The sequence below is a fragment of the Anabrus simplex genome, chromosome 1 (genome assembly GCF_040414725.1).
Source record: "Anabrus simplex isolate iqAnaSimp1 chromosome 1, ASM4041472v1, whole genome shotgun sequence".
Classification (NCBI taxonomy): domain Eukaryota; kingdom Metazoa; phylum Arthropoda; class Insecta; order Orthoptera; family Tettigoniidae; genus Anabrus; species Anabrus simplex.
Genome location: NC_090265.1, coordinates 707394607 through 707417570, shown reverse-complemented (window position 1 = coordinate 707417570; position 22964 = coordinate 707394607). Strand labels below are relative to the sequence as shown.

General features: G+C 37.6%; 1 protein-coding gene across 1 annotated transcript in view; it reads right to left on the bottom strand.

Moving 5' to 3' along the window:
• Positions 1 to 22964, bottom strand: part of LOC136857368 (transcriptional regulator ATRX) — a 605506-nt gene that overhangs the window by 427779 nt on the left and 154763 nt on the right. Inside the window, exon 9 of the mRNA XM_068225161.1 lies at positions 11787 to 14680. Coding sequence (XP_068081262.1) covers positions 11787 to 14680 — 2894 coding nt within the window. The remainder of the gene's footprint in view (positions 1 to 11786; positions 14681 to 22964) is intronic.

The following is a 22964-nucleotide window of genomic DNA, read 5'->3' as shown; positions in this document are numbered from 1 at the left end:
ATGTCAAGACTAACTCAATTAGAACGGCGTTTCAGCAGGCAGCCCTCACTTAAGCATGAGTACTCTAACTTTCTTCACGAGTATGAGGCGATGGGGCATATGGTTAAGGTGGATACATCTACTCAGTCAGGGAATGAAGGTGGAAGCTATTATCTACCCCATCATCCAGTTTTTAAGCTTAGTAGCTCGACTACCAAAACTAGGGTAGTATTTGATGCATCTTCTAAAACTTCTAACAACATTTCATTGAATGACATATTAATGGTTGGAACGACAATACAACAGGATCTTTACTCTATCATTCTAAGATTCAGAATGCATAACTTTGCCTTCACCGCAGATATTGCTAAAATGTATCGGCAAGTCATGGTTCATGCAGATGATAGGAAACTTCAGCGGATTATCTGGAGGGAATCACCTAGGGACCCACCCTCTCACTATGAACTGACAACTGTAACATATGGTACAGCATCAGCACCCTTCCTAGCTACCAGATGCCTGCAGCAACTTGCTGAAGATGAAGAATCGAGGTTCCCCAGAGCAGCACAAGTCGTTCGCAGAGATTTTTATGTTGATGATTTATTAAGCGGCTGTGACGATATCCAGGATGATCTTCAGTTGCAGTCTGAAATTATTAATTTACTAGAGAGTGGAGGATTTCACCTCAGGAAATGGTGTTCAAACCACCCAGCATTACTAGAAGCAGTTTCAGAAGAGGACAGGGAAACCCAGCTGCCTTTAAGTCTTGATGAAGGCACTAGCGTGAAATCTTTAGGCCTGTTATGGCATCCAGTTACTGATCATTTTCTCATTTGTGGCAATCTGTATTCAGACAGTCCCTATCATGCTGACTCTCGTGTAACTAAACGAAAGGTCTTATCTGTTATTGCATCAATATTTGATCCACTTGGGTTGGTCAGCCCTTTGGTAATTTCTTACAAGGTTTTTATGCAGAAACTTTGGCTAGTCAATCTGAACTGGGATGACAGACTACCATCTCAACTAGTCAGAGAATGGGAAGAACTTCACTTTAAGCCACAGGCAGTAAGATAATTTTATATTGAGCGGTTAGTCACATGTAAGGGACCCCCTGCTGATATACAAATTCATGGTTTTTCTGATGCTTCAGAACAAGCTTGTGGAGCTTGTCTTTATGTACGGTCTGTCGACAAAGGGGGACAGACCTGTGTCAGATTATTATGTTCTAAATCCAGAGTAGCACCGGTGAAGAAACTGACACTACCAAGACTTGAACTGTGTGGAGCGCTACTACTTGCCCGACTACTCCACAAGACCCTTCCAGCTTTGTCTCTGCCAGTCAGAAAGCTGTACCTATGGACAGACTCCACCATTGTCTTAGCCTGGATCGCATCTCCTGCTACTCGCTGGAAAACATTTGTGGCCAACCGAGTCTCTTCAATTCAAGAATACACTCACAAGGCTGAATGGAGACATGTTCCTACCAGTTGTAATCCAGCAGATTTAATATCCCGAGGTGTTGCTCCAGAACAACTACGAGGTATGAACCTGTGGTGGCACAGACCATCCTGGTTAACTGAGCCCACTGAATCATGGCCAGACACAATCTCAACCCATGCAGAAGAGGAACTACCTGAGTCACGAAGCACACTTCCTGTAGTTATGTTGATAGGTACAAACTGGGATGAACTTATGCTGAAGTACTCGTCACTGTCCCGACTGACTCGAGTTACTGCATATTGTTGGCGATTTATTCACAATAGTGCCAATCCTCAAGACAAGAGGTTAGGGATATTAAGTACACAAGAGCTGCAGATGGCCTTGCACTCCTGTATCAAAATTGCACAACACGTGTGTTACGCTCAAGAGATAGCCAGTCTCAACTCTAAGTGTTGCATTTCAAGGAAGAGTAAAATTGCAGATTTACATCCTTTCTTAGATGATAAGGGAATGCTAAGGGTAGGAGGAAGACTAGTAAATTCAAAACTACCTTATGACACTAAGCACCAGCTTATCCTTCCTCCCCAGCATGCTCTCACAAACCTTGTTGTGATGGCAGAACACATTAGGCTTTTACATGCAGGTGCTCAATTAGTAATTGCATCATTAAGAGAAAGATTCTGGATTCCCACAGCTAGGGCAGTTGTTCGAAGAGTCATCCACAAGTGCCTGACCTGTTTTAGATTCAAGGCGTCAACAGCTGAACAGCTGATGGGACAGCTCCCTGTTACCAGAGTGCAACAGAGTCGCCCATTTCTTAATGTAGGAACTGATTATGCTGGTCCTTTCTTCGTCAAGAGGGGAAATGTGAGAAGCAAACAGACAACGAAGAGCTACATTGCATTGTTCATCTGCCTGGTTGCCAAGGCTCTTCACCTGGAGGTGGTGAGTGACCTCTCTACTGATGCCTTTATGGCAGCCCTGAGGAGATTCATAGCTCGACGTGGGAAATGCTCCATCATCTATAGTGATAATGGGACTAATTTCATTGGTGCCAATAGAAGAATGCAGGATCTCCAAAAACTATTCCTTTCAACCAGCTTTTGTGAAGAGATAAGGAATTCATTAGCGATGGAAGGCATCATGTGGCACTTTATACCTCCCAGCTCTCCACACTTTGGCGGACTGTGGGAAGCAGCTGTCAAGTCCATGAAGTACCCCTTGAGAAGAGTTGCGGGTAATGCGCTACTGACATTTGAGGAGCTATGTACCCTTACTGCACAGATAGAAGCCTGTCTCAATTCTCGCCCCCTATCTGCCTTATCTAATGACCCCAGTGACCTTAATTATTTATCACCTGCTCACTTCCTAATTGGTGCCCCCCTTACAACCATCCCTGAGCCTGACATTACTGACCTGCCCATCAACAGATTGTCTCGATGGCAGCGTATCCAGTCAATGCAGCAGCAGTTGTGGAAGAGGTGGTCTGCCGATTACCTGAACTCACTGCAGCAGAGGAAAAAATGGACCTGTCCCAAGGAGAACCTAGCTACTGGTACAGTTGTTCTTCTGAAGGAGGACAATCTTCCTCCTCTCTGTTGGAAGTTGGCTGTGGTGGAGACTGTTCACCCTGGGAAGGATGGACTTGCACGAGTGGCTACCATCAGAACAACCAGTGGTCTTTTTAAACGACCTGTTAACAAGTTAATTCCATTACCTATTGAGAACTAAACAGGATTGTTGTGGCTAAAACATAATGTGTTTCATGTGAATATTTTTTCTTGTTCATTTCAGAGTGTAATTATGGTGTTGTGTGTGTGATTTGAACTGAGAACTTATAGTGTGCTTAATTCATACTGCATAATAATGGATGAGGACACAGTCAACCTACTTAGTACCTTCTGTTAACAGTGTGTAAATATTTTGTTGCTTGTGTTTCTGTTTTGCCTATGTTTATATGTATATTTTGTTATCAACTCATTTTGGTTACTGTACATGAACTCTGTATGTCAGTGCCTGTGTGATATTTGAACTGAACTCTCATGAGGGGATATCAGGCAATTTAATTCGGTTGAATCATGGTGATTCAACGGTGGGGAGCATGTTCCGGCCTAGCTATGGCTAGACCACCTAGTTACTCGCTACCACTTTAGGACAGATAGCAGCACCCTTCAGCACCCAGCCGGAAGTGTGTGGATGGAAGGGGATGAGAGACTGTTATGCTTGGGTGCCTCGTGCGAGAGGACACGAGAACATGTGACTGACTATTACCGAGGGCATCAGCCCATCAATACTCAGTGTTATGTATTATAATGTGTTATATAAGTGTCGTAAATGTAATAAATATTGTTATTTAAGCAAGTGAGTGAATTACGTTCAAAACAATTGCCTTAGTAAAATGTGAGTTTAACAAATATATTATTGCAGTGTGTGTATAAAGACAACAATGTAAAAAAATGTTGAAGACATCCATGGAGATTAATGACTTTAATGAAAGTGAAAAGGCACTTGAAGATATGAATTAAGTTAAAAAATTTACATTCTCTGTATTAAAATAGTGGAATGAATTCACATCCAAAGCTGATATAAAAGAAAGGAAAAATAAATAAAATTAGAAAATGTAGGAAATGTTAATGAAATTTAAGGGATGTAAAATACTGAAAGAAAGAAAGAAAGAAAGAAAGAAAGAAAGAAAGAAAGAAAGAAAGAAAGAAGGGAAATAAAGCAAAATGTGGCTCATCTTACATAACCAAGTGTTGGACATATTGGTAAACTAAGATGTCTGAATTCTTATTATTAGTTTTGAATGCTATATTTATATAGTGTTTTTTAAAGGTGTTAGTGATTTTGTAAAGTAAAAGGTTGAAATTATTGAGGTGTTAGGTTTACCTTTTATTAAAGTAGTTGAAGGGTGATGTCTATACTTATTAATTATTCTATCAATGAAAAAATTGTTGTATCTGTTTGATTTAGCGATGAAAGGAATGGTATTTAATTCACTTTTTAGATATTGTTTGGACCTCAATAATTTCAACCGTTACTTTTACTTTACAAAAATTAGAATTCAGATATCTTATACAACTCTACCTCTCTTAATAAATTTAATTATTTCTCTAAATCAGGTGTTTATAGATTAAAATGTCATGATTGCAATTTTTCTTATATCGGACAAACAGGAAGAAACTTCATCACTAGATACTCAGAACATAAGAATGCCATTAAACACAATCAATTTTCGGCTGTAGGTTAGCACATGCATGACTAGAACATTTCACCGATATTCAACAAGAACTAAAAATTCTTAAAACATTACACAAAGGCCCAATACTTGATATAAGAAAATTTTTTCATAGATTTGGATCAATATTTTAACTCTAATTACAATCAAAATGAAATATGTGAAAAACCTACATTCTTTTTTACCTTTTTTATCATTAATCTTAAAAATTTTAATTAACCGATCTAAATTCAATCTTCCATTCTATTCATCCCACCTCTCCTCAGCATTTACCCCCATTCCCTCATTTTTCAGCCCCACCTTAAGTTTTTTTCCCTCCATTCATAACACCTTTCATTATAACTATATATTTATTCAATCTTTAACTCTTGGTATTTTTTCTTGTCTTTTGCTTCAAAGTACATTAGTTCACTAATATGTCCAACACTTGGTTATGTAAAATGAGCCCCATTTTGCTTTATTTCCTTTCTTTCTTTCAATATTTTACATCCCTTAAATTTAATTAATATTCCCTACATTTTCTAATTTTATTTATTTTTCCTTTCTTTTATATCAGCTTTAGATGAGAATTCATTCCACTATTTTAATACAAAGAATGCAAAAATTTTAACTTAATTCATATCTTCAAGGGCCTTTTCACTTTCATTACAGTCATTAATCTCAATGGATGCCTTCAACATTTTTTACATTGTTTTCTTTATACACACACTGCAATAATATATTTGTTCAACTCACATTTTACTAAGGCTAAACTCTGCATATATGCCCAATTCTATATCTCATCAAGATTATGAATGATTTTAAAGTGTATCTATGCTTCACAGTGATAAGAAGAATATCATAAGACTCCTTCTCCCCTACCGCAACAACACTATGCATATATGCCCATTTCCACATCTCATCAAGACTGTGAATTTTGAATTGTATCTACGTTCTTGAATACTACGAAGAATATTTAAAGACTTATTCTTCTCGTATATTCCTACAACTAAGTGAACTAATTTCTTACAACAAATGTGTTTTCAGGAAATTCTGACACAGGTTTTGTAGAGTAAGAAAATGAAAAACCTGTGGACTTATAGAAGATAGTCATTTGGACACTTATTATTATTATTATTATTATTATTGTTATTATTATTATTATTATTATTATTATTATTATTGAATATTTGTAATATTGTGTTTTCATTATCATTGGGTGATATTTTGTAACATTCAAAATTGTAAAGGGTTGTTTTCATTAGTGTTGAGTGATCTTTTGTAATACTGTGAAATGTTAATTCTGGAAAAACGCTCTACGTCTTTAATATTATGAAAGGTAAACGTCGATTCTAGAAAGACGTCCTACATCTTTTAGAGTTTCGTAAAAGGATGATTCTCGACAAGTATTTGCGTTTGATAAAAAAACCAGCAGTTTCAATTGGGGAGGTGAGCTTCTGTGCTCTGATTGGTTACCTGGTGATCGCACCGGGACCAGCTTCGGCCTCCTTGAGAGAGCGAGAAAAACTTTTGTCGTCTTTTGTTTCTCACCTGTCCAGCGCCTTGGGGTAAGCGCTGTTAGTTTCTTTTCCACCTTAATTAAACTTCTTTTTTTTTTCTTCTTTTCTTTTCACATAGGAGTTTACCCCTACACACCCAGACTCACCACTCAATTATTAAGATGCCTTAGCTTTTCAGCTGAGCCTGCCTGTTTGATTTTGGAGGCATTTCCGTTTCTTCATTTTGTAAACTGTATAATTAAATGATTAATTGTATATCCCTCCAGGGTGGCCTCCAGAAACTTTGCATCTCTTGTTGCATGCTAGTTTTTCCTCTGCCCCGCACCAAAAGTTTTTTTTGTGTATGAGTACATTGAACTGGCCTCTGCATCAAGTTTAAGTTTCTTGATTTTCCCCTTGTTTCAATTATGTGGCGCGATTGACTGAAAGAGCCATTAACTTTCACTTAATCTTATATCATGTGGTTCCTTATTACTTTCTATCGTATTTTAGAAGTTGCGTTATGTTAGTGTATATCTTCACCTTAGCCTCTTCAATTTAAGGGAATAGCCCTTAGCACATTGCATCTGATTTGTTATTTTTCTGATATTGTAACTTGTTTTGGTATTGATGAAATTTATTCGAATTTTATTTTTGTAACTTTTATGTTGGAAGAATAATATCATAGATCAAGGGATCACCGTTGATTTTTCTTAAAAATCCGTAACCCACATATCCCCACGGTCCTGGTAAGATTTTCTACACCCGTTCCACATCCGTTATTATAGTCGTCACGTTGCTCAACCTGATGTTCATCTGATTATTTCTCGATGCAGTTTCAGCTGGTGTTTTGTTTTGTCTTGTCTTACAGCTGTCCAAAGTTCATGTGATTGAAGTTTTATTATTATTATCATCATCATTTTTATTATTTCTTTGCTATGTGTCATGTAGCCAGTTACCGGTTACATATTGAACTGGAAGCCAGTTACAAATTCTATAAACAATTTTTCAGTCAAACTTATAGGTTTTAAGACCATCTTTAAAACAACTGTGTTTCAAATACTTTGTTCTACACGCGATATGGCTGAAGATTACCTTTAAATAGGTCGAAACTCATCCCATTAAATGTTTATTTAATAAATACTATTTAGTTTGTATTGAAAAGGCGGAAAAACTCACTTAATTTATTTGGTTTAATCAAAGTTCAATATGGACCCATAAAATGAAATTCATTTCTCTAGATATTATTGACTTGCATAACCTGTAACATAATAGCAACAGTATTCATTCTGTAAAAACCATGCTTTAATTCATTTACATAAGACTGTGCCTTAGTAACAGTATTATTTTGTAAAAACTGTGCTTTAATTTAGTTCACAAGACTGTGCCTCAATGACAGAATTTGTTTTGCAAAAACTATGCTTTAATTTATTTTCGCGAGACGGTGGCTTATCATCAGAAAAGGTTCAAGTTTTTGTAAACTCTGATACTCCATTAATTTGAGTTTCGTCGACAAGTGCATCGAACGACAATCGTTTCATTTTTTGGACTGTGTTAATCTTCTTCTTTATTACAAACTGTGATGCTCTATTAATATGAGTTACATAGCAAGTGCATCGAACGACTATCATTTTATTTACATTAAACAGTGTTCTTTCATTGTGGATTGTGGAACTTGTAGATTCTACAAACCGTGTTGTGTAATAATATTCAGTGCAGTGTGGTAGAGAAGTGTCGTATCAGATCTCATTGACATTCTGTGTGATGCCAATACACTTCTTTATTCCCTTCATGGGATCTCAGCGGAATTAAATTCTAAATTAATTATTCCACTCTGCAAGCAAACGATCATCAGGCGTCAGACTCTCAGGTTCAATCCCGATCCTCACCGGTACTTCAAGATCCGTCAACCGACAAGGGATAACGTGGCGCCATGGTGCTGAGAGGAGATCCATGGTGAGGGGGAAAGCGTTTGATGATGCGGAACATCACCAACGCCGACACCGAGGGAGAGCGTCTCTTCCGACCAGACTTTTTCAAATCCATCCTTCACATCCATAAAAGGTGATATATTTCTTGCCTAACTGGAATAAACAAGGAATTTAATTCTCCAAAAAACTTATTCAAATATCCTTCTCTGTGTAGTTCCTAGCATGGACCGTACATGCCCTGGTGTCAACACATGCCCTCCGTTGAAGTTAAAGTACGGGCGTTCTGGTTACAATACGTTAAGAAGTGTCCCTTTCAAACCAAACCTGTGACTTAGATGATGTTCTCTCGTAAGCACCCAAGAACAATAAATCTGAGGAATTCCTAGAATGGGATGCGGGAGAGCTATGATAACAAACAGACTAGAAATTCAGAAAAGTTCATCTGCATATTTTCTAAAAAGATACTGGACCTGAAGATTCGTACTGATGTCCAATCACAATTTCTAAGGTAAAATTCAATTACTTATAAGTTTTCAAGAGATTCTGCAGTGTATCAGCCCAGAAATTCTATAAAGAGTTACCCACATGCAACACTGCAGAAGATGGGGTTGATGTTTTTCCAACAGTAACATCTTAAAGAAACGTAATTTCGGTGTGCTATGCACATTGATCGTTCTTTCATCCCAACGAATGTAGAAAGCAAAATAATGAAACTATTATAACATTATACACAGTGTTGCATATAACCTTAAAGTAATTTGTATAATTCTCAGAAATGTGTGTCCAAATTTAAGAGTCCGTAATGCATAGTTTTGTTGTGAGGGAGTTTAAAATTTTCTTTATTAAATAATTCAAAATTGCAAGGAAACTTGACTTTGATAGTCCCCCTCCCCCGGATCCTTCATATATATTCCATAACGCTACAAAAACACACTACAGCATACTTTCAACAACTGTCGCTATCCAAAAGAGAAGTTATTTAAATTTCACATCTCTCTGCCGTTAGCAACTGAAAATATAACTGTACATTATGTTTGTTGATTTGGCTTGACTTTTTCTTTGTTAAATAGCATAGAAAACAGACATGACAGAACTCAAAGTTATATTTTACAGGACTTTTAACTTGGTAATATTAAAAAGCAGGATATTTTTGAAGATATTATGTACCTCATGCCAACTGTAACTGTAGGATTGGTAGGATTGGTTTACGTCCCACTAAATAGTTTTTGATGGTTTATAAAGACTGCGAGGTGCCAGAATTTTGGCCCACAGGAATTCTTTTACGTGCCAGTAAATTTACCAACACGACGCTGACATATATGAGCACCTGCAAATACTACCAGACTGAGCCAGGATTGAACCTGCCAAGTTAGGGCCAGAAAGCCAGCGCCTCAACCACAAGCCACTCAGCCCAGTGATAGGTGATTAAAAACAGGAGTATCCTATGAGATCCTAATGCTACTCCTAAACTGTCTGCCTCCTGTGGTCAGCTGACAGTCCACTGTATGACTGACTCATCCCTCTTGACCTTAACTCGGCCACAAGCTCCTACACAGCGCTTCTCTACATGTATTTTCATGACTTTCAACGCTAAATAAACAGCATTAAAGATTAAAACGAGCACACTCAGTTTCCACTGATGGAATGTATAGTCACTAAAGAAACGAATGAGTGCATGGGATTGTATTAGTTCCTCGCAGGTGCATTTTCAGAAACAATTGAACCTACAGATATGTTTGTTTCAACAAAACATTAAATGCAAAGAATATGCAATACCATGCAGTCATTCCTTTTTTAGTGACTATATACACAGTTCAAAAAAATTAGGGTAACATGTTTTGTAACATAAGGTAGTGAACATTAATTTGGTAGATGGGGTTCCAATGGTCATACAGCATACCTTGAGACCTTAGCTACTCAAGGTATGTCAAATCAAAGTTATACTCCATCTGTAGGCATAGCCATGCATTAAACTGTCAGGTGACCCCTCAAAACAAAGTGAATAGCGGTGAGTCCATGTGTTGTTGTGAGGTACACAGACTACTGCGGACACAGCACGTACGTAAACCAGCACATCACATGTGACATCTTAAGGTTCAAGTCGCAAGGAGCATCACATTGATCCAGGAAGGATGGACTTTTCGTTGTATTGCAGAGGATCTCAATGTATCTCCGTCAGTTATTCAACGCTGGTGGAATCGCTACAATGAGACAGGCTAGTTCACAAGGAGGGTTGAACAAGGTCATGGACGCATGACAACCCCACAGGATGACCGATATCTGACCATCTGTGCATTGCAGCATCATGCAGCTACTGCCAGGGAACTGCAACAAGACCTCAGGAGGGTCACTGGAGTCACTGTGTCTGACCAGACAGTAAAGAACAGGTTAAGAGAAGTGTCCTTTCGACCCAGGCGTCCTGTTAGAGTGCCCTGTTTAACGCAGCAACATTGCGCAGCACACCTTCTGTTAGCCCATACCCATGTCAACTGGAAAACTTAGCCAATGGAGACCTGTGTTGTTTACAGATGAGTCCAGATTTCCCCTGACACAGCGTGATGAACATCAATGTGTATGGAGACGTCGTGGTGAGCAGTACATGCCAAATGTTGTCCAGGAAGGCGACCGATTCGGACAAGGTTCTGTGAGGGTGTGGGGTGGCATCAGTATTGATGGCCGTACGGATCTTGTCGTCGTCCATGGTAATCTTACCACTGCGGGGTACATCAAGCAGATACTTCTAAAGCATGTGTCAGTTACTGCATATGGTGTTGGCCCTGAATTCATACTCATGCACGACAATGACAGGGTTCATGTAGCGCGCATCACCAGAGCTATCTTGCGAGAACTGGACATTCAAGAGATGGAATGGCCACCAGTGAGTTCCGACCTTAATCCCATCAAGCATGTGTGGGATAGGCTTGACAGAAGTGTTCGTGGGCATCCTGTTCCACCACAGACTCTCCAAGACCTCGAACAGGCTCCCATTGAAGAATAGGATCTGATACCTCAACGTGACCTCCGTCGACTTATACGGAGCATGCAACGTAGGTGCCAAGCTGTGATAAATGCTTGTAGAGGACATACACCGTACTGAAGCTCTCCAACTGTGATAAAAATCCAACCTTGAGGACTGTTATCACTGTTTTCGACCCTATTTGGACATTTCCGTTTGTGTTCTGAAAATGAACGCGAATCCATCGATGTTCTTTTGTGTACTTCAATGGTAAAAAATAAAGGTTTAGTTGGTGTGAGGTATTGTATTGTGGAGCATGACATACGTTCAAAAACATGTTCCCCTAATTTTTTTGAACTGTGTATTAGCTTAGCTACCAGCACGCAAACTTTGCATGGAAACAGAGGGTAATACCTCGAAGACTTCCCATCTCAGAGACTGAGCATGGTACAGATTACAAATGAACAAGTTCAAGGGCTTCCGTTAAGAACATAAGCAGAACAGTGGATGGACAGAGGAAGGAAGAATGCAGTGATTCTAAGCTGTACAACAGGCTTCCAGAAATGTATTACCAGTTACTTGACATGGTCTCTAATGACACTAAAAAATTAAAATATTAATATAATAGAAAAAGAATAGTAAAAAGTTCCTATTTTCTCTATTTAAAAGGGAGGGATATCAACTATACATCTCTGAATAGCAGCGAGTCTGAGGTACACAAAATTAAGGGACATCAGACTATAAGATAAATACAAAATACCTACCTCTTAATTTTATCCCGTTCCGTCTTTTCTTCGTCAATCTCTTCCTCTGAATTCTTTTCTGTTTTTCCTTGACCGTTTTCAGAATCACCATTCTCCTTGACACCCTGTTTAGAATTCCTTTCCTCTTCTTGAACCTTCACAGAATTACCTTCGACTTCTGGAGTATTATCCAAATCCATCGACACTTCTGGAATCTTTTCCGAGTCACCTACCACTTCTGGAGATTTTTCTGAACCACCAGTCAGTTCTTGAGCTTTTTCAGGTATGTCACTGTCTTTAGCAATACTTTCAGAATCACCACTCTCTTTTGGAACACACTTCTCCACATCACTACTTTCAACCTCTTTAACTTCATCAACACACTTAGAACTCAACTTGTCATCATTCTTCTTGGTACTTTCAGGCTCAAGCTGTTCCACGGACATTTCCACAGCATCATCTGATGACTCAGAATCTTCCACATCTGTAATACTTGAATCCAATGCACTATTATCATCCGTATCATTTGTTTTTCTCTTTTTGCTTTTGTTATTCTCCACATCTTTCATTCCTCTTTTCCTTTTCTCGGGTTTGTTTCTGACTATTCTTCTCTTCCTCTTCTTCTTGGATATCACATCTTTGTCAGAACTTCCACTGAGCTCATCAGAATCATCCTCAAGAAGAGATGCCTTAGCTTTCAGAGCATCTTCTGTAAACTGTGCACCTGAACTTCTTGTCACTCTTTTAGCAACACCACCATTTACTGTATTCAAGAGTGGATCTTCCTTTTTAGTACTAACATCAGGATCTGGCAGAGAATTTTCTTTACCTTCTGAGTTTTTGTCCATTGTATCATCAGCGAAAATATCACAGTCTGATTCAGCAACTTTTCCCGTTTCTACATTATCACTCTCATTGCCCCCATCATCTTGAGCAGTACTGGTCTCCTTACTGCTATTACACACAGCTGCAGAATCTGTATGAAATTTTGTTGCTTCATCTTCCAATGGATTTTCACAATTTTCTTTCTTGCCTGCTCTATCTTCAATCTCGGTCATTAAATCACTTTTATCAATGTCCAGTGTTTCACACACAGCTTTATCATTTTCCACTTGCTTCTCTGTACCTTTATTCTCAGTGCTTTTCTTATCTACTTCATGCTCCAATTCATCACGCAGTTCTTTATTATTCCCTTCTTTCTCTTTAGCATCTTTAGTCCTTACTTTACCTTCTTCACTGTCTATGTTCTCACATAAAACTTCATCACTTGCTACTTCATTCTCTGCTTTGCTTTTTACCTTCTCTGCTTCATCCTTTTCACCGTTGATGTTCTCACACACAACTTCTTCACTCTCTACTTTATTAGCTGATCCATCCTTTTTCTCTTTCTTTGCCTCACCCTCTCCACCAAGTGCATTATCACACACAACTTCATTAAGGTTCTCACACAAAACCTCATCACTTTCTACTTTAGTTTCTGCTCTATCCTCTTTATCTTTTACCTTATTCTCTCTAACCTCCTCCTCTTTCTTTAATTCACCCTCTTCATTGTCCAGGTTCTTAGATACATCACTTTCTACTTTATTTTCTGCACTATCCTCATTTTTCTTTATGTCATCCCCTTCCCTGTCCATCTTCTCACATATTACTTTATCACTATCTGCTTTCTGTTTTACTTCCTCTTTGTTCTTGGTCCTTAACTCATCCCTATCACAGTCCAGATTTTCACACACAACTTCATCACCCTCCACTAACTTTTCTGTATCTTTCTTCTTGGTTTTTACCTCATTTCTGTCCTCATCGAGATTGTCACACGCAACTTCATCACAGTTCACTTTCGTCCCATCCCTACCTTTGGACTTGGTCTCTAACTCGCTATGATCACTGTCCACAATTTGAACATCATCGTCCACCTCCATTCGATCACACTCGCCCTTTGGCAACACTGAATTACACTTCCCACTAGTCTTGCCCACTTGTCTTGCCTTACCATCACCGATATCAGAACTATTTTCAACCTTGCCTGTCCTTGAAGCCCTTTTTGTGTCTTCCATATCAACATCACCATTCACAACTTCAGGCCAATTATCATTTATTTCACTCACAGATTTAATCTTGATGCGGGTTTCTGAGGAGCTACCATTCTTCACCGTGTCTTCCGTTTGCTTCCTAGCAGGTTTTTCTTTATTCTGAACAGATTGCCTCATTTTTTCTTTACTCAGCCAGCGATTGTATCTTAACTTTACGTTTTCAGCTGCTAACTTCAAATTCTTAACAGAAAGCTCAACAAGAAGCTGAATTGAATCAACAGTTTTGGCCACATTTTTTACACTGGTCATATTAATAATGTTGACTCCTTTTGTGTACAAGTCATTTGATCGTGATGAAGTGAGATCAGCCACCTTGGAGATGTCACTACAAGCTTCTTGCAGCCAAAGACAAGCTTTCTTTGCACTCTTCCTATCAACCCTTAACAATTTTCCTCCAGTAGCCTTCTTGCTGCTTTGTAATTCTTCACTGGAGTCTCGAGATTCTCGCGATTGCTTTCTGCTTTTTCTTTTAGATATCCTCTCACTATCCGAAACTGAATTACTGCTTCCTTTTCTAGACCTTTTGACTTTTCTTTTTGATGAGACATTCTCTGATTCTGAGCAAAGACCAGCACTTTTCCTGTCAGGTTTCTTCTTTCTCCTGGAAGATGCCTTTTCTGAATCGGAGCTTGAAGTACTATCTTCATCATACTTAGCTGCCTTCTTCCTAGATTTCTTTGTGGTCCCAGTATCATCTGAATCTGACAAATCCTTCTTAGTAGTCTTCTGTTTTGTAACTTTTTTTCGTTTGGAAACTTCTTCATGTGAATCCGACTGCGATTTACTGTCTTTTCTGGACCTCTTCTTTCGTCCTTTTGGCTCTTCCTGAAAAGAGAAGGAAAAGGAGAATGGTATAAATACACTAAATAACAATTACTTGTGAAGTATCATCACTAACATCTACTCATCAAGATAGAAAAGAGCCTTCATTAACCCTTTTAGTACCACACGTTTATAAGTGGTGAATGCGAAGAATACCAGGCTTATTTTTAAGCAATTGCAATGTTTCAGTAAAATCAATACAACTTGCTTATTAAAGATATGCCTCCAAAATTTTTACTTATCATAGAAAAGGAGTTGCTTTACATGTTTTTAAATTCACAAGCTATGTTATATTAACGCTATAACGTATAAAAAATTATTAGTTTAATAATTATCAAAATGAAAATTGAAATGTCAAAATTGAGATAAATAAACACAAATCAAAATTAAAATTATGCACTGAAAAATATTATTGTCTGCAGATATATGTTCTTGGTTCACTATTTGCAAAATTTCACAATCCTAGGCATTAAAGTTTCTAATTTAAAAAATATTTTATTTCACTATACAAATGTACACATTTCATGATGGTTCACTTTTAACACTCGTGATACCCTATGCAGATGCCACGAAGACCCTTCATACAGGTGGAACAGGCAGTTTGTGATCTTTTTACTGGCCCTCATCGTTTTTGCTGCACAACGCATCTTTTCAATAACCTGCCATCTAATTTCACCAAAAGTTTACCTTCCCTAGGTGGATTTAGCTTGGGTAAGGCATTGTTTATTAGGTTTCTCTCCTGGATCCATTCCCTTTCTATATATTCTATTATGGAGTAAGTGAACTTGAGTCGTGTCATAACCTTACTAGAAGTATTCTGTTTATAAATCAAGTACGAATTCAGCACCATTCATGCAAAGATACAAAATACCGTCTTCTTCCAATATTTTAGTGTTCGGCGCTCGTCAAAGTATGTGTACAGCATCATGTCAGATGGGTCAACTCCTCCCCCACTGAATTGTTACATTTGAGGACTACAGCTGGCTTTCTTACTTCAACCTGCTGTCCTCGATGCCTCTTGACTGTTGTTTTAGTATGTGCTGTGCAGGATGTAGATAAAAGAAGCACTGGATTTTTCTGTGATTTTTTTTCCCTGGTCCAGCAACAAAAACCTCATTACTCCGAAAATACTTCCCTTGTCCTACATCAAATTTTCCTTTCAGCCCCTGCGGAATACGTGTTGAGTTGGCATGAGTGAGTGGACGTGTGCTAGTACGACTTCGTATTTTGTGACAGTTTAACAGTGAAGAAAGCGCTACGGTGGAAGGTGACTCGTCTTAACCTCATAAGTAAGTTTCAAGGACAAGGTACGTAATCACAAAAGTGTGTTACTTGTTGTTCATATCAGAGTATTCAATTTAAAACAGTTGTTAAGAATCAGTCAATGACGCTTTGAGTGTTTGTTAACAGTGACAAGTGAAAGACGATTTTAGAGTGCAGAACTGCCAACTCCTGCACCGCGTTGCTGCGCGCTCATAATACCACTCCACTTCACCAGTAGCGCTAGGATATCAGAGTAGGCATTCACACAGGGCAGCACTATGGGTGTATGCATTGTGTGTTCTAAGGGCATCTTACATCAAGATACAGTTGGAAAAATAAAGTGCGGGCCATGCAGCAGCTGGTTCCATAGTACTTGTGCAGGCTTCAAGGACGAAGGTGAACTCTCAAAAATTATTAAACAGAAATGGTATTGTAAAAAATGCTTAACAACGAAGTGCACAGACAAAGAAAGTGTAGCAAATGATACTCCCAACTTGGAACAAATGTTCAATCTCCTGATGGAAATTAACAGTGAGGTGAAGAGTTTGACAACTGTTCAGGACACTATGATGGAATTACAACAGCAAACAAAAATAATGGAAAAATCATTAAATCTAGCTCACAAGAAGCTAGATGTGAATGCTCTTCTGATTAAACAGCAATATTAGATGATCAAAAATTGCATGAAGATAATAACAGAACTCAAGAATGAAAACTCTCTTCTCAAGAAACAGTTAGCTAATTCAACAATGCTGATCGATGATCTTAAACAATATGGGAGAAGAAACAATGTGGAACTTCATGGGATCCCGGAAGTTGCGATTGAAAACATAGTTGATATTGTTAAAACGGTGAGTCGCAGTCTCGATCTGGACGTCCGTGATCAAATGATTGACACCTGTCATCGGCTGAAGAAGTCTCAACACCAGAAAAATGCTGAAATAGTAGTAAAATTTGCGAGATGTATTGATAAGGACAATTTTATGGAATGGCGAAAGGTGAAGAGGAATTTGAACACGGCAGATTCACATTCAGAGACCCCATTTACGTAAACAATAGTTTAACAGTACTCAGAAGGAAGTTGTTCTCCGAAGCTAGAAAAATAAAGAAAGAAAACAATTATGCCTATGTGTGGGTTGACAGGTCAGGTGCAATTAAGTTGAAAACGCAAGTAGATGATAGATATGTTTATACAGTAAAATCAGTTGAAGACCTGGCCACTTTGTCATAAGATTTACAATGTCTACCAAATTTACTTTTTAATTATTTTTCAGAATGTCTAGTAGCAAATATATTTCAATCTACTATCAAAATGTGCGAGGTCTAAACACAAAAACAAATATAGTTTATAACAACATATTATCAGCCTGAATATGATATTGTCATCCTCACAGAAACCTGGTTGAAAGAGGATGTATACGATGGTGAGCATTTTGATAACAGCTATACTGTGTACAAATGGGGTTGAAAGTTTGCTAGAGCAGGTGGAGTTTTAATTGGCGTGAAGGATTATTTAACCGTTAATAGAATTGAATTCCGAAGGTAGAATATAGAATATATTGTCATAAAATTGTACATAGGGGACTTTACTTACTATGTCAGTACAGTTTATTTTTCGCCTAATTCTAAACTGGAAACCTACTTGTCTTTTTATGAACAATTTGATGAATGTCCAGATATTCAATTTAATAGGATAATAATAGCTGTAGATTTTAATCTACCAGCAATAAGTGATAATCAATATGACGTAACGCAGGGAGGTCCCTGCTACCGGGTTCTGGCAAACTTTCTCTCCTATCACGACCTTAAATCAATGAACAGTGTTAAGAACCGTAACGGAAGAATGCTTGACTTCATATTGACCAATATGACTAACTTTAACGTCACTAAAAATGATTTTCCGTTAGTTAGTGAAGATTTTCATCATCCTTCCCTCTTAATAGATTTTGAAACTCGTTATAAAATGAATAAAATTGATAACCCTGAAGTAATTATGCACAATTTCTCAAAAGCAGACTTTCAGAGTCTTTACAAAATGCTAGAAAGAGAAAACATTTAAAATCCTAATGAAGCTTTAAAATACTTGTATAATGTTTTGATAAGAAATTGGACAAAACTGTTCTAAAAATGAAAATAAAAACTGGGAAGATATATCCACCTTGGTTTACGAAGAAAATGATTGAAGCCGTAAAATTAAAGGAATATTATCGGAAATGTATGAAGAATTCGGAACACAATAAGATCATGTTTAAAGAGACGAGAAAGCTTTCAAAATCATTGATACAAAATGCATACAAAACGTTCAAAAGAAGTTCTGAAGAACTCATATACACCCATCATCATTTTGGAATGTCGTTAAAAATAAGCGGAAAAATTCATCAAACCCCGGGGTTATGACTTTAAACAATGAACCTGTGCGAAGCACAAAGGAAATAGCCGATGGCTTTGCCACATATTTCAGCAAGGTATATACAGTTGACACTCGTTAATTTGAATATCTCGATAATTTGAAGTTTTCTCCTTGTCCCTTGAAAAATACTCGATAAATTGAAAAAAATCGATGTTATTTGGTCCCCTCGGTAATTTGAAGTTGCAGGAATGGCATCTTGCTCACCGACATTCTATAATTTGAAGTCGGGCTTCCCTACTCTCCATAATTTGAAGTCGGTGATTACAGTATGTATTGTTATCATGAACAGACCTGTCGTTTGTTTACATCAATAATGAGTTGTATGAGAGAGTTTGCAGTCGTGAGTCTTCTTTCAAAAGTTAAAGTGTGGTACAGTATGTTAACGTTTGATTTGTGTAATTTTTAAGCATCACAATGAGTTCAAGAAAGAACAAGTGTCTTTCCATACGTGAAAAAAAAAAAAAAAAGGCGTGTGATTCAAGCTGTGGGGGATGGACAATTAAAAAAACATGTCGCCAAACAGTTCAGTATTTTACCATCAACATTGACAATGATTTTGAAAAATAAACATTGCATCACTGAAAGCGCCTTAAGTGCGAGTAGGAAAAAAGTCACGTCAGGGTGAATTCCCCCGTCTTGAAGAGTGCTTGCTTAAGTGGATTCATCAGTGTAGAGGACGAAACGTTCCCCTGGGCGGTTTCATGTTGAAAGAAAAAGCCAAGTCTTTTGCACAGTCTCTCGGGATTAAAGGATTTGCAGCAAGTGAGGGGTGGCTTTCAAATTTCAAAAACCGACACGCCATCACATTTAAAATATCTGCGGAGAGAGCGCCAGCATGGATAGTTCCATTTAATGGATTGATGAACTAAATGGACTTTTGAATGGCTATGACCCAAGGAACATATTCATCACAGACGAAACCGGGCTTTTTTATAAATGTCTTCCTGACCGCACCCTGACGTTCAAAGACGAGGAGTGTCATGGAGAGAAACTGAGCAAGGACAGAATAACTGTCCTTCTAGCATGTAATATGGACGAATCTCAAAAGTTGAAACCACTCATTATAAGGAAATCTGCCAAACCACGCTGCTTCAAAGGAATAAAATCGTTGCCCACAGCTTATCGGTCAAACAAAAAAGCATGGATAACGACAGAGTTGTTTAATGAATGGCTGACCTCGGTTAACAGTGACATGAAAAAAGAAAAACGCAAAATCTTGCTGTTTTTGGACCACTGCACCGTGCATAATAACCCACCACCATTAGACCACGTAAAATTGATTTTCTTTCCACCCAACGCGACATCAAGATTGCAACCATTAGACCACCAAGGCATTATTCAAAATTTAAAAACTCTCTACCGCAGAGAAATTGTTTCTCTTGTGCTGGATAGCATCGAAAAATGTGAGAAGGCGAACATAACAGTTTTGACCGCTATAATCATGATTGATAAGGTCTGGAAAAATGTCAACCCTATCACCATTTATAACTGCTTCAAAAAGTGCAGGTTTAAGCAAACCGAAAATGTGGAACAGTCATCAGAGCCGCCAAAATTTACGAATTTAGACTTTGAGGATTACGTTCAAGTTGACGGATGACATCTGTGTCCACGGTGCCCTAACTGATGCAGAACTGTTGGATTTAGCCTCTCTGGATGAGGACAAGGTAGAAAATGAAGAAGAACAACCGCCAATTCCAGTCACATTGAGCGAGGCAAGGACAGCTCTTACTACCCTACGCTCCTACGCCCTCAGAACAGACACAAGTGACGATTTCTTCTCAGCTCTCACCACTATCGAAAATTCATTGGACCATGACAGATGAAAGTCGCTCACTCAAAAGAAAATTACGGACTTTTTTTCAAAATGAACATTTCTGTATGAACATTCAAATGAACATTTCTCTATGAACATTCAAATGAACATTTCTGTATGAACATTTCATAATTGTACAAATGTTGTGAAAGAAATGAGAAAGTATAAGTGAAACTCTTGTTTATTTGAATTTTTCCCTCCCTTCCTCTTGGTTACTTGAACTCCTATTATTTTGAACTCTCGGTAAATTGAACTTTTTCTCTGGTCCCTTGAGTTTCAAATTATCAAGAGTTGACTGTATATGTAAGTAATAGTTACAAAGGTAATAATGAGGTAGGATGTCCCAGTGTTGCATGTAGTTAAGAATAATATTTTCAGGTTATAAAGAAACTTAAATCTACTAAGTCAAGTGGGCCAGGTGGGATTCCTCCTTTCGTAGTAAAGGGATGTCCAGATATATTAATGCAACCATTATGTTACATATTTAATCTGATAATAGATACGGGTGTGTTCCCAGAAATGTGAAAAACGTCAACGGTATGCCCGATATATAAAACCGGAGATCATTCAGATGTACAAAACTACTCACCCATTTACATAATATGTGACTTCGTAAAAGTTTAAATCTAAGAATTTCATTTTTGTCCGTATTGAACTGAGAATGGAAGATAGGAAACTTAAAAGGGTCCACCTTTTCAATACAATAAATGTTATAGTTTATTTACAACATATATTTACACTTGGAACTAGTTTCGACGCTGTTTGGCGTCATCTTCAGCCAAAATGTGGGAAATAGGCTAGCATGTAGACATTTATATTACACAAGGTGTTACATCAGTGTGAATAAATGAGGGAACATGAAGACGCAAAGTACAATGTCAGTTTCAAAGTGGTCATGAAGGGCGAGTCAAAATTGTATAAACATGAGATAACATAATCACTTAAACAATAAACATAAAAAACATATAAGCTGTAACAAAACCATCCGCATGGTTTTGTAGGTCAACTATCACAAACCTATCATTTAGTTCAAGATGTGGCTAATGCTTTAAACAGTCATAAATCCATTGATGTGATTTATACGGACTTCAAGAAGGCGTTTGACAAGATTGATCACAGTGTGCTTCTTAGAAAACTATCGGGATTTGGATTTAACAATCCTATGCTAAAACTTATCTCCTCCTATTTACATAAGATATCAGTTTGTCACCTATCAGCAGACCAAATCTTTTGAGTTCAATGTTAATTCAGGTGTTCCTCAAGGTTCAAATTTAGGACCACTCTTGTTTATCTTGTTTATAAATGATTTGCCAGATGTCGTCGTAAATTCCAAATGCTTCATATTTGCTGACGATCTTAAGTTGTACAAGGAGGTATCGCATATTAGCGACTGCATTTCTCTAAGCAGGGACATTGAGAATATCTACATGTGGAGCGTCAAGAATAAAATCACATTTAATATCAGCAAATGCTTTGAGACGACTTATTCTACAGTGAATGATCCTTTTCAGTGTGAATACTTCATGAATGGACATAATCTATGAATGGACATAATCTACAACGAGTCGAGTCCGTAAATGACTTAGGAGTTACAATGAGTAGTTACTTATTATTCAGTGCACATATCGAAATAATAGTGAATACAGCACTGAAACAACTAGGTTTTATCATACGAAATGGAAAGGACATAAATAACATTAAGACTTTATGTGTTATCTACAACTCATTTGTGAGGTCAAAATTAGAATATGTAACCATTATATGGATGCCAAATTACAAATCATATATAAATAAAACTGAAAAGGTTCAAAAGAGATTCTTACAGTTTATTTATTACACAAAGCATAATCAGTCAGCATATAGGTTGAGAATATCATATAGTCACTTATTAGAAGAATTTAGCTACAATTCAGTAAGCGCTCGCCGAGAATTATACTAACAACTGTTTCTACACAAAATTATAAATGGCGTTATAGATAGTAGTGATCTCCTAGCCATAATATTTTAATGTAAGCAAATCTAACTTGCGTAACTGGACGTACTTTTACAATCCCTTATCCAACATACACTTGGGAGAAAGGAGACAAGCTGTTCGACTAAGTGGTATGTTCTGAGCTGTCAGTGGAGAGATGGCATGGGAGGACATCAGTAGGCGAATAGGTTTAAGTGGTGTCATTAAAAGTAGGAAAGTTCACAATATGAAGATAAAGCTGGAATTCAAGAGGACAAATTGGGGCAAATATTCTTTTATAGGAAGGGGAGTTGGGGATTGGAATAACTTACCAAGGGAGATGTTCAATAAATTTCCAATTTCTTTGCAATCATTTAAGAAAAGGCTAGGAAAACAACAGATAGGGAATCTGCCACCAGGGCGACTGCCCTAAATGCAGATCAGTAGTGATTGATTGATTGATTGATTGATTGATTGATTGATTGATTGATTGATTGATTGATTGATTAATTCATAAAAATTCACCATTAGTAAGGATGTGTAGTGACTTATTCAGAAACCACGACATAGATCTCTCAATGTCCCTAACAGACTTCTTGATGCTTGATGCTTGTTGTTTTAAGGGACCTAACATCGAAGGTCATCGGCCCCCCTAACAGACTTCAAAAAATGTCTAGTGACTTTCTCTAGTGAATATACTTGAACAATCTTAACAAATAGCATCTCATAAAAAGAAAATAGAATTCATTACACTATCTCTTTGTCAATAATCAAAATGGAATTCAATCGTCTATAAATTTCAAGGTATTATTTTTACACTGTTAATCATGCACCTGACCTGTTCGCATAT